Here is a 17,289-nt window from a genome sequence, read left to right as displayed (position 1 = left end):
ATTTTTGGCTATATAGCCTTATTTTATTATTAACCTGCAGCTTCCACGGCATTGGTTGAGGGGAAAATTAGCAAAAACCTGAAGAAAGTCCTGAAGAAAATTGCAGCCAAAGAGGCCCATGAACAACTGGCAATTGCGGATGCCAAACTCGGTGGTGTCATAAAGGTCAGTGAGGCAATTTAACATAAAGAAGTGATTGTAGTCATTTTTATGCAAAGCCTGTCTCATGTGTTTTATTTTTTGTTTTTAAATGGTATTTCTTTAGCTGATTGCTGTAATTGAATATTATTTATAGTGTTTGGTTTCCAAACATGTCGTTTGCTGTAGTTTTATTTATTTTGACAATTTCTACTGCTTGTGATGTCTCTAACAGGAAAAAACTAACCTCAGTTGCATCCATGGTGCAGTAGTCACAGAGCTTATGAGAGGAATCCGAAATCAGATGGATGGATTAATTACTGGGCTTTCATCTCGTGAAATATCCGCCATGTCTCTTGGTTTGGCTCACAGGTATATCTCGGCAATATTTCTCTACTAGTTGAAACAAGCGAGAGTTAAAGGGTTATAAAATGGTATTTTTACTAAAGTGCATTATATAACAAGTCTAATTTTTATCATGTTGCCAATGATGGATATTTGTTGACTTGAACACCTATGATTTTGTCAACTTTTCGTCACTACCACTGAGGCAGCTACTTAACAAAGCAAGGGTTCAGGTGTTTTTTGTTTTTTTTTATTCAGAACTGTTTTTCAGTTACTTGAAACAAAGTATTGAACGTTTTTCTTTTTAGTCTCTCTCGTTACAAACTGAAATTCAGCCCTGACAAAGTGGACACAATGATTGTACAAGCCATCTGTAAGTATATATATTATGGACTATTAGTTACTTTAGAATGTTTGCTAGCTACAATCTTTGTAGAAAAAATGTAAGCATTTTTTTCTGCTTTTCCCAACCTCGCCAGAGAGGCTAAAAAGCAAATTCTATACCCTTCCAATCAAGCAGCTGGTTTTGGCAAGTTGAGTTTATAAATTTTGCTTTTTGGTCTTTCTAGAGAGCGTGAGACAAAATAAAGATTTGTTTAATGTTCCATTAGAGTAATGTAAGTGCTCTTCTGTTCCACCTTTGCATCACTAGTGCACATTAAAGCAAGGCTTTTGTTTTAAGGTTTGGTAAAGTTGCCTATCTATATTTATGATTATAAGTTGAACAATAAAGACACTGCCCTGGTGTCCATTCTAATGGGATGCTGCAAGGACTAAATTCACCAACATTTTTCAAACAAACAAAATGGTTACCTGCGCATACTGTTTTATCTTGTTTGTATAGAACGGGGGGGGGATCTATAAACCTTTTGTACGTATACCATAACAGTCCTGAGGAATTCACTAGCACTTTTGGTGTGTCTGCCATTTCTTTGCTTTACCATATAACGGTCCTTATTCCATTGTATAAATATCTATAATTCATGAGGTTTTTAGCGCATGTAGTGTCCTGCATGGTCAGTGATGATGCTTTTATCTAATTGCCTGATGCTTCTATGAAGGCAATTTTTAGTCACTACCTCATCTGAGACCAAATTATTTGAGTAATAGGCTTCTAGAACATGGTTTACTACTTATTTGCAATTGTCTATTTCCACAAGTGATGCTGTTTATGAAACGAGTACAAAGCAAACACTAGATTAAACTAGCAGTAGTTGTTACTATTATAACTTTATTTCTAATGGGATTGTTGGTGTAGATACCTTTTTTTTTTTTTTTAACGTGTTTACCCTTCTGCCCTAAGCTCTTCTAGATGACCTGGATAAAGAACTGAACAATTACATCATGCGTTGTAGGGAATGGTATGGATGGCACTTTCCTGAGCTGGGAAAGATAATCACTGATAATCTGGCTTATTGCAAGTGTCTTCGTGCTGTAGGTAAGTCCTGAATAAACCTGATATTTTGTTGTAAAATCTGGTCAGTGATGATGATTTTTCTGTAATTGCCTGATATTTCTATGAGGGCAATTTTAGTCACTACCTCATCTGAGACCATATTTTCATAAACTAAAGTGCACCTATAGAAAAAGAAATAACTTCTTACACCTAAATTATGAAAGTGTTAACCTTCCAATGAAGTATGGGCTAACCATGTGAAATTTGTAAGAGCAATCTTGCCTATATTACCTCCAACCATGGCATAGTTCTGCAATGGTCTTCCACACACTTTATTTTACTTTTATGCTTTAGTTGCCCAATTCTAAAAGCAAAACCTAGCAACTGTATGTATAGGTTGTTAATCACAATTCCAAAATGCTTACTTTTCTAAAAGTTACCATGTTTATACAGAATCAGGAGATTAATAATATGCTAGTTAATAGGGTCTCTACCTTATTGCAAGCTCTGCAGCACTGTTTCTATTCATTTGTGTGGAGCAGAAGATTCCATTTCACATTGTAATTTCTCTACTCTTATTTAGGTGATAGAACAAACTTTGCTAGTTTTGACCTTTCAGAGCTGCTTCCAGAGGAGGTAGAAGCTGATGTTAAAGCAGCTGCTGAAATCTCTATGGGAACAGAGGTATCTGAGGAGGATATAAACAATATCATGCACTTGTGTGATCAGGTGAGCACAGACCTAAAACTATCTTCTCTCTTGAGATACGTTAATTATACTTATTTAAATAGGACCTTCTTGATCTTGATTCTCCCCCCCCCCCCCTTTTTTTCCCTTACCCTTCCCTTTTTAGGTTATAGAGATCACAGAGTACAGGACACAATTGTATGACTATCTAAAGAACCGTATGATGGCAATTGCTCCCAACCTCACAGTATTGCTGGGGGAACTGGTTGGAGCAAGACTTATTGCTCATGCCGGTAAGTTTATTCATACTTTTATCCATTGGTTGTTTATTTTATTTCATGTTGAGATCTACTGGTGTGTGTTTTTAAGTGGTCATTGATGATTTTTTACATAATTGCCTGATAATCTATGAGGGCAATTTTTAGTCACTACCTCATCTGAGACCATTTATCCAGCTTGTAAATTCATGTAGTGTGCTTTTTCATAGTTGAGACCCTGTGAATTCAGTGATAGATGTTTTATCTAATGTTGTTTGGCTATAGTTTGCAGAACCCCATTATTACAATTAACCGTTTGAAACGAATATCCCTTTGACACACATCACTCCCAGGGTTCTAAAGCACAATCACTGATTGGTCTATCATCTGTTATAATTCATATTTTGCTGGATTGTCTTCTAGGATCCCTTCTGAATTTGGCAAAACATCCTGCTTCCACAGTGCAGATATTGGGAGCAGAGAAAGCTCTTTTCAGAGCCCTAAAGACCAAGAGGGACACACCTAAATATGGTCTGATATACCATGCTTCTCTTGTTGGACAGTCTAACCCTAAATACAAGGGCAAGGTAGGCATGATGAGCTGCAGGCATTGAGTCAGCTTAATATAAACTGTATCATAGCAAGTGTATATAGAACTACTTGCACTGATTGATAATGTTTTGCTGGATTACTAGGTATTGCTTTTCAAAAGTAGTGTTCTCTTCCCATAAAGGGACATAAAACACAACAAAAATTATTTGTTTGACAGAACATATAATTAAAGGGATAGTAAACCCAAACATTTTTTTGATTCAGACAGAACATACAATTTTAAACAAATTTCCAATTTACTTCTATTATCAAATTTGCTTCATTCTCTTGTTATCCTTTGCTAAAGGAACATCATTGCACTACTAGCAGCTAGCTGAACACATCTAGGTAGCCAATCGCAAAAGAAACATGTGCAGGCACCAATTAGCAGCAGCTCCCACTGGTGTGTGTTCGTATTCTTTTTCAACATGGGATTCTAAGAACGAAGCACATTTGAAAATAGAAGTGAATTTAAGTGTCTTAAAATTATATGCTCTCTATGAATCGGGCAAGTTTTAATTTTGACTTTCCTATCCCTTTAACATGTTAACTGGGTTTTTTATGTTTTTTTTTTTTTTTTTAATTAGCTTTATTTAGATCAAATGAGCATACATGTCATAAATTGAATGTACATATCGTATATCAAAGATGCTACAATATAAGATATCAATCACCAAAGTGATCAGATGTACAGATAGTGAAAAAACATGGTACATGCGTATGTAATACAACTTAAGCACATAGGATCTCAATCTTTAATTCAGTGTATTTCTTGTTTGGTCCAAATATTAGCAATGCAGACCTCTCTTGGGTCTTTTTATAAGATCACATATAATCAATATTGGGCATATATAGGAATATTGTTTAGTAGGGTAACTGAGGGTAAGGGAAAATAATTACGCATACAGAAGACAAAAATGAGACATATACAGTATAGTAGATATTTAAATCAGAATACTATGTATAAGTACTTATCTCTCCCCTACCAAATTAGTTAGGCCACTCTTGGGGCTCTAAATTGTGTTTGTGTTTTTCAATTTAAGCTATATTAGACGCTGTAAATATATAAAACATATAGTTGCATTCTATATAGTTATGGAGATTCATAGTGGGAGTGTTAAAGGGTCAACAGGTAAAAGGAAAAGCCTCTAACTGGGTTATAAGTATATATTATAATTGCAGTTTCTCTGGACTATTAGGCCTTACCGAAGATATAAACATAGCAGAGAAGTTATACTAAACATTTAGACTGAGTTTGCATCAGTGCTGCTTAAAGGGAACCACAACACCTGCTTGCCATATTCTAAACTAACATTTTCTAATTTTGCAAAATAAACTAACATTGCTGTATGCAGTCATTTCATCTTACTGCATTCTGTTGTAGATAAAAGCTTTATAATTAAACGTTGATCTGCAGCATTGGATGTGCTATGTATGCGGTTTATTTAAGTACGTTCCACAACAGTGGGTCACGTGATGCACACAATACCAGCTATTACTAAATCATAGTGAGCCCTGCAGTGTCTGAGAAGAACGGCTTCAGGCACTGTTATGTTTATAAATAGCACGAGAATGGAAGGGAGGGGGAGGAGAGGGAGATACAGGGGGAAGAAAGGCTCTGGAGGAACATATGTAAGGTAGATGAATGCAAATGTCTCTTGTTACAGTTTTTTATGCAGCGTGAGTTTGCTTTCTTTCTTCCCCCTGTGCCTCCCTCTCCACCTCTCCTCCCCCTTACACTTCTTTCCCTGCTCGCACTATTTATAAACTCAACAGTGCCTGATGCCGTTCTTCTCAGACATTGCAGGGCTCACTATGATTTAGTTATAGCTGGTGCCGTGTGCATCACGTGACAGTGTTGTGGAATGTACGTTACAATATGGCAGCATACACAGCACATCCAATGCTGCAGATCAACGTTTAAATTGTAAAGCTTTTATATACAACAGAATGTGGTAAGATAAAGAATTGCTACAGAATTAGTCGGTTTATTTTGGATAAACAGAAAAAGTTAGTTTAAAACATTTCAAGCAGGTGTTGTGGTTCCCTTTTTAAGATAATTTTTTTGTCCGTACACAATGAGGAAAAAATAGGTATTAAGTGTCGCTGTAGAGATTATGTTGAGAGATCCCTGGGAGATGAGAGTAATACTCTAAGATGTGGGGTAGAAGTGGTGTGGGTAATACATGATTATGGAAATATATACATCCTTATGCCCCTGGATTAGCCTAGAGATCAACATTATTAACTTTTGTATAGCAGAAAAAAAGAGTAACTTAAAGTATGTTAACAGGACACTTAAATGAAACATTTTAAGAGGTCTGCTCTGTGTATGGTTATCAAGAGAGCATAATAAACGCTGTCTGAGCAGGGTATCTGCAGGCTACCCTTTTCATATGTCTAGCACTATGTGGATACGGAATACTCATCTAGGGTGCTTAAGTATAGCCTTCGTCACGTCTTACGTGGAGAATTGATTGAGTGGTGAGCCGACCTCACAATGGATCTTTGTTTCTTGTCAGTTTCCGGCAGTATTGGCTGATTTGAGATGATATTCAGGAATACCTCTGTGTTGTCCTGTTATCCTCCCTACCGCAATCGGTATCACGCTCTCGTCTATTGCCTGGGGCCCCGGTTTCACTGCTTGTAGATTTTGTGGCAAGTTCTGTTTCTTGCGGTTGTCAGTAAGTTGTATCGTTGAGGGTTCTTGGTGGCTGCTTTGATAATGTTGATGCATCATAAGGGCCCTCTGCGATATCTGGAGGCCAGTTTGTTAGCTGGATCATGTAAGTTGTAGGTGTCATGTTTTCCGGGTTCTCTGTGTCTGAGGACTCGATCGGGCTTGCCGTTAACAGTTGAAACTTAAATTAGATGGTCGTATGGCGCTTTATTAATCATCTTTCGCATGAGAAGATCAAATTTTTCTAAGTGCTCGTCAAGCCGTTGTAGGTGATATTCTCCTGCCATCCTGGATGTTGGCGGGATATATTTCAGAGCAGATTTTTGCAGCTTATCTACATTAACTAAGGTAGATGCCTAGCTGTAACAAGTGGATAGTTTTAGTGTCCAGTTGAGGGAGATACCTCGGTACCACTGAGCGGGAAGCGCCACCTGTTGTGAGCCGCCGCTCCAGGCCCTTGCTGTCAGATCCTGAGTTCTGGCTTGTCAAAAACAGCCACTAATGTGGTGGTGAACCCCGATTAGGGCTAATTATCATAAGTGTGGAATTTAATAAAGTAGCTGTGTGAAGGTGCCTAAAATCGGTGGATTTAGAGCTCCTGGAAGTGCGACCGTTCTGGATTGCTGTTTGGATACACCCCTTATTTTATCACGTTTGCTTAGTTTTTTTTTTTAATATTGTTTGTGGAAGAGCATATCTATGTAGGAAGCGTGCACTTCTGAAGCACTACATGGCAGCAAACATTGCTTTCATGTAATCCTCTTGCAAATTGTATAGCAATATACATATTCTTGCAAAAGGGCTGCCATATAGTGTTCCAGACAGATGAATCTGAGCCTGCATACTTGTTTTTTTGTTTTGTTTGTTTTTTAAGCAGAGGATACCAAGAGAATGAAACAAATTTGATAATAGTAAATAAAAATAAACTTAAAAAAACCCTTGGCGACAGAGGACATGTAAGGCATATCCTACAAAAAAGATAGTTAAGGACTAATGACGTGCCTGACACGTCCTCTGGGGTTTCAAGCGGTGGAAGCACTTGTAATGAATGCATTGCACTTTAACTAAACCCCTTAGATTTTAGTGGACTAAAATCTACTGGAGATTTAGTCAACTAAAACAATTCAGATGACTAAAATGGCATTTTAGTCAAGACTAAAGACTAATTTGAAATTTTTAATGACACGATAAGTCCACGGATCATCTTAATTACTAATGGGATATTCACCTCCTGGTCAGCAGGAGGCAGAAAGGAGCACCACAGCAAAGGCTGTTAAATATCACCTCCCTTCACTCCCACCCCAGTCATTCTCTTTGCCTACGTTAGTGCTAGGAAGTGGTAAAGTTAGGTGTTGGTAAAGATTCTTCAATCAAGAGTTTATTATTTTTATAGTAGTACAAGATTGCTGCTTTGTCCTAGGGTGTAGCCGTAGTCCATATCGGTCTCTTCAGTAGAGCAATGGTGGCTTTAGAGCAATGGGAACTTGTGGGACATAATTCTCACTGCGCCTCCCATATATTGATGCTGCCCTAACCCAGAAAACCTGAGGGATATTTATTCAGGAATTTCTTTTCTTTCAGGTCCATGTGAGGGAGAGGACCTCTCAGACCTGGTGAACTGCCTTGCTGTCAGGCAGACATTTATGGAAAGTGCTACTTTATTATTTCAGGGACTAGAGCAAAGACACACAGAAAAAAAGGGAGCACTTCACTATCGACATTATACAATATAAGTGACTCATAAAATATGCACTTTATTATTGGGACAATGTAAACTCTTAGAGACTGAGAGAACTGGACAGCATTAACCAGGCACTGGGAGACAAGTATTTGTTTATATCTCTGGTGGTTTACAATTATGGCGGTTTTTCTCACAAAATACCGACCGGGAGATTAGTTCATTGTTAGCAACGCCCACGATGGGTGGATCTTTCTGAGTTGCGCGCCCTTTCATTGCGCCTCAGTGTATAGACACAAGCAGGTCAGAAAGTTCCAGTCTCTACCTAGAAATACATGTTCTACGTTAAACATGCGTTTCTTGGACCGGAAAGCAGCTGTGTTGTTCCCCTATAGAGTCCGGATCTTTTTCCTACAAAGAAAGAGGTTCTCCGGTCTTGCAGTCAGGTAGGCACCTCAGCAAAGCTGCTGAGCTGTAGGGGTGTCATTTTGTTTTCAGTTCAATGGAGTACGTTTTTTACATTCAAAGTAAAAAAGTTACTTTTAAATTTAAAGGGGCAGTAACGTTTTTTGCACTTAATATTTTTTACTACAAAATTAAAGTTTGTTATTCATAATTGCACTATTGTGATTCAGAATTGACCAAGGGGCCTTGCAAAATGTCTCTTGTTCCTTGTGTTTGGATGCCAATGTGGAACCACCAATCCTTTTTTGTTCCTCATGTATTGAGAGGACTTTAAATTATAGGTATAGACTTTTTTTTTTCTGAGCCAACTTGTTCTAAAGCTGATGTTGTCTAAGAGTCTAATGACGAGGTTCAATATATGCCGCATCTTTCTCCTCATGTGTCACAAATGTTACCGCCCTCACATGCAGTGCCCTGCGCTTCCTCTCTAGCTCCCGCGGAAGCTTCTCTCATGTCTTCTGCGGTTTCAAATGCGTTGTCTGCTTTTCCAATGTTGCAGGGAAAGCATAAGAGGAAAATCGGACATTCAGTAAGCGAGGTTTCTGATGCAGTTGTTTTGATTTTGGAGGTCCCCTCCCAGAAGCCTGAAGAGGATTCCGTAGTAGAATCTGAAGGGGAAGTCTCAGATTCGGAAAGTGTAATTCCTCTTGCTGATACTGAGGTTGTATCTTTCAGGTTTAAGCTAGAACACCTCCTTCTGTTAAGGAGGTTTTAGCTACTTTGGACGACAGTGACTCCACGGTAGTTGTGGATCCTAAGAATTTGAGTAAGCTGAACAAATATTTTGAGGTTCCTTCCTCGACGGACGTGTTTCCAGTCCCAGACCGAGCTTCTGAGATCATTGCTAAGGAGTGGGAGAGACTGGGTATACCTTTTTTCTCCATCTCTTATATTTAAAAAGATGTTTCCCATAGCCGACTCTATTAAGGAGGCTTGGCAAACAGTTCCCAAGGTGGAAGGAGCTGTTTCCACCTTAGCTAAGAGAACTACTATTCCCATAGAGGATAGTTGTGATTTCAAAGATCATATGGACAAGAAATTTGAGGGTTTACTCAAAAAGATGCATGTACACCAGGGCTTACAATGGCAGCCAGCTGTGTGCATTGCTACCGTCACTAGTGCGGCGGCATATTGGTTCGATGCGTTGTCTGATGCTATCAGGACAGAAACTTCTCTGGATGAAATCCAGAATAGGATAAAAGCTCTTAAACTGGCTAATTCCTTTATTACGGATTCTTCCCTTCAAGTAATAAAACTGGGCGCAAAGATTTCGGGTTTTTCTATTCTAGCTTGCAGAGCCTTATGGTTAAAGCCTTGGTTTGCGGATGTGTCTAAGCTTCTAGCTATTCCAGATCTTGTAGGGGGCAGGCTTTCCTTCTTCACTCAGACTTGGGTTCGAGATGTTCAGGATCCCTGGGCAATAGAAATAGTGTCCCAGGGCTACAAATTAGAGTTCAAAAGTTTTACTCCCAGAGGCAGGTTTCTACTTTCAAGATTATCTGCAGACCAGACAAAAAGAGGCGTTCTTACACTGCATAGGAGACCTCTCCGACCTGGGAGCGATTGTTCCCGTTCCAATACAGGAAGAGGGTCTGGGTTTTTATTCCAATCTGTTTGTGGTTTCCCAAAAAAGAGGGAACCTTCAGACCAATTTTAGATCTCAAGAGTCTAAACAAATTTCTCAGGGTACCGTCTTTCAAGATGGAAACTTTATGACAACAGTGCATTTAAAGGACGCGTACCTGCATGTTCCCATTCACAGGGATCATCACAAGTCCAGTTCGTGGCTTTTCCTTTCGGTCTTGCCACAGCTCCCAGAATTTTCACAAAGGTTCTGGGATCACTGTTGGCGGTGCTTTGGTTACGGGGCATTGCAGTGGCGCCCTATCTGGACGACATCCTGGTTCAGGCGCCAACAAGCAAGATCCCACACGGACATGGTGTTATCCTTCCTGCAATCTCACGGGTGGAAGGTAAATTTGGAAAAGAGTTCCTTAGTCCCAAGTACAAGGGTAACTTTCTTGGGAACCATATTAGATTCCCTATCAATGAAGATTTTTCTTACAGAAGTCGGGAAATCAAAGATTTTCGATACTTGGCTAGCCCTTCAGTCCACTCCTCGACCATCAGTGGCTCAGTGCATGGAGGTAATCGGGCTGATGGTGGCAGCAATGGACATCATCCCATTTGCTCGTTTCCATCTCAGACCTCTGCAGTTAAACATGCTCAGGCAATGGAACGGAGATTATGCGGATTTGTCTCCTCTAATACTGCTGGAGGCAGACAAGGGATTCTCTTCTATGGTGGTTGTCTTGGGATCATCTCTCCCAGGGAACCTGCTTTCGCAGACCACCTTGTTGATTGTGACAACAGACATCAGCCTTCTATGTTGGGGAGCAGTCTGGGGCTCCCTAAAGGCTCGGGGAGTTAGGACTCAGAGTCTGTTCTACCTATAAACATTCTGGAACTGAGAGCGATCTTCAATGCTCTTCTGGCCTGGCCCCAATTAGCCTTGGTCCGGTTGATCAGGTTCCAGTCGGACAACATAACTTCAGTGGCTTACATCAATCATCAGGGAGGAACAAGTTCCTTAGCGATGACCAAGGTAGCCAAAATAATCAATGGGCGGAAACTAGGGTTGCACCGATACCGATACTAGTATCGGTACCGATACCAAGTACTTGCATGAGTACTTGTACTCGTGCAAATGCACCGATACTTAAACCGATACCTCCACTTACTACCCATATGCTATCTTGTGGTGGTTTTTTCAAACTGCATGTTCCCATTTCATTTTAAGCTGAAGTGGAGACTAAACTAAAAATTGTTTACTACTGTTCTGTCAATGCAAATTGCTCTTATTGTAGGAGAGATCACTGTACTGCGTTCAGACAAACCCCTGAAGTACTGGGCAGTTAATAAACTGAAATTTCCAGCTCTGGCTAAAAAGGCCCAAAAATATCTTTCTGCCCCATGCAGTAGTGTGGAAAGTTGAACCTCCTTACTGATAGCAAAAACAGACTTATAGCTGAACATGCATAGATGTTTCTGTTCTGTTCCTTAAAAAGAACTTGCCACTAACTTTTGAAAAATTATTCTAATTGCTAGATTGCCTTTTATACTGCTAGTTCTCATCTTGCACAATTATGTTCAAAACATACTGTACTCTGAGGAACATCTTAGCTTATATAATTGCAGGAAGAGTACTCATAGGAAAACTTAAGTTAATCCCAATGAACACTCATCCTGCAATTATAGGACTAGATTTAGATTACATTTGATTGGTAAGCTTTACTAATGCTCTTTTCACATTGCCAACGCCATAGCCTTTAATGGAGTAGGACTTGTAATGAGCATTGGTAAAGCTTACCAGTCAAATGTAATCTAGCCCATAGTTTTGTTCACCATGATTAAACAGTATTCTGTTCTATTTTTTACTGTGTGGCACTTTTGGTTGGTTGCAATTTTATATTATTTTTTGTTGTTGTTAATATATTTTATTGTAATATTTTTATTTCTAAACATGTTCTGTGAACTTTGTGACAAATAAAACATGTTTTATTATTTCATAATGTCTTTTGAGCTACAGTCCTTCATAATTATAAAGAAGGAATCTTAAATAATTAGTCTGTATTGTGCTTGGTAAACTGTCACATGACATAAAAAAAAAAGTATCGGTAATTGGTATCGGCGAGTATTTGAAAACAAGTATCGGTACTTGTACTCGGTCTTAAAAAAAATGGTATCGGTGCAACCCTAGCGGAAACCCACTCTTGCTGTCTGTCGGCGATCCCCATCCCAGGGGTGGACAACTGGGAGGCAGACTTCCTGAGCAGGCAGACCTTTCATCCAGGGGAGTGGGAGCTCCATCCAGAAGTGTTCTCCGGCCTCATTCTCAAGTGGGGTCAGCCGGAATTGGATCTCATGTCATCCCGACAGAATACCAAGCTCCCGAGATACGTGTCGAGGTCCAGGGACCCCCAGGCGGAGCTGACAGATGTTCTGGCGGTCCTTCGGACCTTCAGTCTAGCATACCTATTTCCTCAGTTAGCTCTTCTTCCTCGCGTCATTGCTCGAATCAAGCAGGAGAGGGCATCTGTGATCCTCATAGCACCGGCTTGGCCTCGCAGGATTTGGTATGCAGATCTGGTGGACATGTCATCTCTGCCACCTTGGAGACTTCCGTTGAAGGACCTTCTAATACAGGGGCCCTTCCTTCACCCAAATCTAGTTTCTCTGAAGCTGACTGCTTAATTTTATCCAAGCAGGGTTTTTCTGACTCTGTCATAGAGACCATGATTCAGGCTCGTAAGCCTGTAACTAGAAAGATTTACCATAAGATATGGCGTAAATATCTCTACTGGTGTGAATCCAAGGGTTACTCATGTAGTAGAGTTAGGATTCCTAGAATCTTGTCTTTTCTCCAAGAGGGTTTGGAGACGGGTTTGTCGACAAGTTCCCTAGAGGGTCACATCTCTGCCTTATCTATTTTGTTACACAAACGTCTGGCAGATGTTCCAGATGTACAATCATTTTGTCAGGGTTAGGCCTGTGTTCAAACCAGTTACTCCTCCATGGAGTCTGAATTTAGTTCTTCAAGGGGCTCCGTTTGAGCCTATGCATTCCTTAGATATTAAATTATCTTGGAAAGTTTTTTATTTCTTGTTGCTTTTTCTTTTGCTCGCAGAGTGTCAGAGCTCTCGGCATTGCAGTATGAGTCTCCTTACCTTATTATTCATTCTGACAAGGTAGTTTTATGTACTAAATTAAGATTTCTTTCTAAAGTAGTTTCTGATCGGAACATTAATCAGGAGATTATTGTTCCTTTTTTGTGTCCTAATCCGGCTTCTGTACAATTTGGACGTGGTTCGTGCTTTAAAGTTTTACCTGCAGACGACTAAGGATTTTCGTCAGTCTTCTGCATTGTTTGTAGTTTTCTTAGGAAAACGTAAGAGACAGAAAGCTACGGCTACTTCTTTCTTTTTGGCTGAAAAGTATCATACGTTTTGCGTATGAGACTGCTTGACAGCCTCCAGAAAGAGAGTTACAGCTCATTCCACGTGGGCTGTTGCTTCCTCATGAACATTCAAAAATGAAGCTTCTGTGGAACAGATTTGCAAGGCTGCAACTTGGTCCTCTCTTCACACTTTTTCAAAATTCTACAAATTTGACACACTTGCTGAGGCTGCTTTTGGGAGAAAGGTTCTTCAAGCAGTGGTGCCTTCCGTTTAGGTTCCCTGTCTTGTCCCTCCCGTATCATCTGTGTACTCTAGCTTGGGTATTGATTCCCATTAGTAATTAAGATGATTTGTGGACTCATCGTGTCATTAAAAATAAAATGTATGCTTACCTGATAAAATCTATTTTTTGGCACAATGAGTCCACGGCGCGCCCTGTTTTTGTAGAGACAGGTTGTTGGTTATTATAAACTTCAGACACCTGCACCTTGTTGCTTCCTTTCTCTCCTATACTTTGGTGGAATGACTGGGGTGGGAGTAAAGGGAGGTGATATTTAACAGCCTTTGCTGTGGTGCTCTTTGCCGCCTCCTGACAAGGAGGTGAATATCCCATTAGTAATTAAGATGATCCGTGGACTTATCGTGTCAAAAAAGAAATACATTTATCACATTTTTTTCTTTTTTTGCTCTGCATTATTTTTTTTGGGGGGGGGTGGATTACATTTTTAAAATTATTTTTGGTAATTTTTTTTTTTTGTAAGACCCAAAGGCTCTTTTCAGAGCCATTAATTTAATTTAAAGGGACATGAAACCCAAAAAATGTCTCGTGATTCAGATAGGGAATACGATTTTAAACAACTTTCTAATTTACTTCCATTTAATATGTTTCATATTTGTTTCATTCTCTTGGTATCATTTGATAAAGGAGCAGCAATGCACTACTGGTTTCTAACTGAACACATGGGTGAGCCAATGACAATGGGTATATATATGCAGCCAACAATCAACAGCTAGAACCTAGGTTCTTTGCTGCTCCTAAAATTACCTTGATAAACCTTTAGCAAAGGATAACAAGTAAATTGGAAAGTTGTTTAAAATGGTCTGCTCTGTCTAAATCATGAGAAAAAGTTTGGGTTTCATGTCCCTTTAAATTGTTTAAGTTTTTTTTTTTTATTTTTTTCTTTGACAATAAAAAAAAAAAAATCATGTCGCAGAGAACATAGTGCTGAGGAGGCATATGCCATCCTTGCGTCAGGCGCCTCTGTCAGACTCAGACCCCAATTTTGACCCTGCCATATGCTCAGATACATCATTAGGTACAGTCTCAACTGATAGTGATGTATCTGTGGCTGTTAGCCCCCTGCCATGAGGAGACATGTTGCTCCAGCTGCCATTGCTGCTGAAGGGTAGGTAATGCATCAATGTGGATGTGGCAGGATTTAGCCCCCAACAGTTTATGGAGTGGTTTCTGGGCGATGATATATTGGGGAACATTACTAATTTATATGCCCATCAGTTCCATGCTGCAAAGCCTGACTCATATTTGGCAAAGCAGCAATGGGTCCCCATCAATGTGCCCGAATTGTAAAAATTCTGGGCATTCACTATGCTGATGGTTATAATAAAGAAACCCTCCATCCGCTCCTAGTGGAGCAGTAACCCCATCTGTTCTACCCCCATTTTCTCCCAGTGTATGTTGAGGAAGAGGTATGAAATTTTTTAAGTTTTATGCACTTCAGTGACAACAGCCTGTGCCCCCCTAGGGAGCATCCCTAGTTTGATAGGCTGTATAAAATCCACCCCTGATTACCCACTTTGCTGCCAGGTTTGCAGAGGCTTATACGCCTGAAAGGAATATATGTGTGGATCAGTGTTTATTTTGTTGACTAAAACTTGACTAAAATGAGCATAAAACTAAAGAAATTCTGATGACAAAAATACGACTAAAACGACATTTTAGTCAAAAGACTATAACTAAAACTAAATCAAAATGGCATTTTAGTCAAAAGACTATAAAACTAAATCAAAATGGCTTTTTAGTCAAAAGACTATGACTAAAACTAAATCAAAATTTGCTGTCAAAATAAAGTTTCTAAATCTGTGTCTATACTGCATGTTTAAACCTTAATACAATTAATAATAATAGGTGTTATGTTTACTCCTGGAGTATATAATGAGTTTGAAAATTATAGAGAAATGCTTAAATAATACATTACACTTTAACTAAACCCCTTAGGTTTTAGTCAACTAAAAGGTTTTAGTCAACTAAAATCTACTGGAGATTTAGTCGACTAATATCAACTGAAGAGTTAGTCGACTAAAACTAAAACAATTCAGATGACTAAAATATGACTAAAACTAAAATGGCATTTTAGTCAAAAACTAAGACTAAATTGAAATTTGCCATCAAAATCAACACTGGTGTGGATGAATCTCTGATGTAGTATAAGGGAAGGCTGGGATTCAAGCAGTATATTCCAAGCGCTCCAGATATGGAGTAAAGGTGTATAAGCTCTGAGAGCGAGACTGGGTAATACTCGGGCCTGCCGGGTGTATGAGGGAAAAGATAGCCACCTTGACCCTCCAGGTTGCCCAGAACATATGGGAAACACTGGCAAGATTGTCTGGGACCTGATATTACCCCTAATGAACAAAGGGTACCACTTGTATTTAGATAATTTTTATACAAGTGTCCTTTTGTTCAAGCTACTGTATTGCTTTGATACAGTAGCTTGCGGTACAATTAAAAAGAACCACGCAAGTTTCCCAGGACTACTTGCACGCACCCGGCTACAAAGGGGGGAGACCTCAGCTCTGCGCCAAGAAGAGCTGTTGGTAGTTAAAGGGACATATAACCCAAATTTTTTCTTTCATGATTCAGATAGAGAATACAATTTTTGAAAAGTTTCCAACTTCTATTATCAAATTTATTTCATTCTCATGTTATTCTTTGTTGAAGAGATACCTAGGTAGGTAGCGTGCACATGGCTGAAGCACTACATGACAGGAAGTAGTGCTGCCATCTAGTGCTCCTGCTAATGTATAACATTGTTGCAAAACTGCTGCTATATAGTGCTGCAGACAGGTGCATACTCTTTAGCTTACATTTCTGCTTTTCAACAAAGGATAACAAGTTAACAAAGAAATTGAAAATAGAAGTAAATTATAAAGTTGTTTAAAATTGTATGTTCTATCTAAATCATGAAAGAAAAAAATTGGGGTTTATGTCCCTTTAAGTACAGAAACATGGATATGTGTACCTTCTTACCACCATCCACAATGAGAGGACACTGGAGGTCTCTGTACGTGGCAGAGCTGAAAGCACAATGAGGCCAGTGTGCATCAAGGCTTAGAACCGGCATATGGGTGTGGTTGATCTGGCAGTTCAGCTGCTACAGCCTTACCTAATTATACAGGACAAGGGCCTGGTACAAAAAGGTTGCAATTTACTTAATGCAGATTGTAACCCACAATGCTTTTTTGTTCAAAAAAGCAAACCCTGGAATGAAACTGACTTTTTTTTACAGTTTCCGCTCCAGATCATTTTGGGGATTTTGTACTAGGATGCACCTGCTCCCCGGGCAGTGATGAGAGCAGAGTTGGGGTTACTCATTTTATTTTCAAAAACCCTTCCTACTGTGGCGAAGCATTTGCCGTTTTTTTTGGGGGGGGGGGGGGTTGGGGTTGGTTACGTTTACTGTTACTGAGATAGTGTATTTTTTTTTATTTATTTATTTTACTTTTACTATGCCAGCTTTTTACATTTCACTGTTCTATTTTTTATGTTATAAAATTGGTGCTGTATTTTACCAAAACCCCTGTCAAAACTATGCATGGGATGTACTCAGGGGGTCTTGCAGAAAACAACCTTGAGTGTTTTCTTGCAATAACTTACAACAATCTCTTCTAAATCAGTCAAAAAGCAGTGTGTGTAAAAATGAAAATTGAAAAATTACCACCATATACACTTTCCATTTTTGTAAAAAATTTTTTTTTTTTTGGCTAAAACAGTTGCATCAAAGGCGTCAAAACACTCCATATACAATACATTGGGGTGTCAACTTTTCAAATATATGCACATTCATGGCAAGCAA

The 17,289-nt window shown here is 39.2% G+C and overlaps 1 protein-coding gene and 3 non-coding genes across 4 annotated transcripts in view; all 4 read left to right on the top strand.

The window, feature by feature from the left end:
• Positions 1-17,289, top strand: part of NOP58 (NOP58 ribonucleoprotein) — a 57,718-nt gene that overhangs the window by 5,858 nt on the left and 34,571 nt on the right. The window contains exons 4-10 of the mRNA XM_053698686.1: positions 41-165; positions 374-510; positions 792-856; positions 1,787-1,921; positions 2,463-2,608; positions 2,733-2,859; positions 3,247-3,410. Coding sequence (XP_053554661.1) covers positions 41-165; positions 374-510; positions 792-856; positions 1,787-1,921; positions 2,463-2,608; positions 2,733-2,859; positions 3,247-3,410 — 899 coding nt within the window. The remainder of the gene's footprint in view (positions 1-40; positions 166-373; positions 511-791; positions 857-1,786; positions 1,922-2,462; positions 2,609-2,732; positions 2,860-3,246; positions 3,411-17,289) is intronic.
• On the top strand, positions 613-699 carry LOC128646128 (small nucleolar RNA SNORD70). The gene has a single exon (XR_008400200.1). It is a non-coding gene; the product is annotated as a small nucleolar RNA SNORD70 (small nucleolar RNA).
• On the top strand, positions 1,960-2,038 carry LOC128646142 (small nucleolar RNA SNORD11). Its single transcript, XR_008400209.1, has one exon. It is a non-coding gene; the product is annotated as a small nucleolar RNA SNORD11 (small nucleolar RNA).
• On the top strand, positions 2,933-3,015 carry LOC128646145 (small nucleolar RNA SNORD11B). Its single transcript, XR_008400211.1, has one exon. It is a non-coding gene; the product is annotated as a small nucleolar RNA SNORD11B (small nucleolar RNA).

The sequence above is a fragment of the Bombina bombina genome, chromosome 1 (assembly GCF_027579735.1).
Source record: "Bombina bombina isolate aBomBom1 chromosome 1, aBomBom1.pri, whole genome shotgun sequence".
In the NCBI taxonomy this organism is placed as follows: domain Eukaryota; kingdom Metazoa; phylum Chordata; class Amphibia; order Anura; family Bombinatoridae; genus Bombina; species Bombina bombina.
This window is presented reverse-complemented; position numbering and strand designations above follow the sequence as displayed.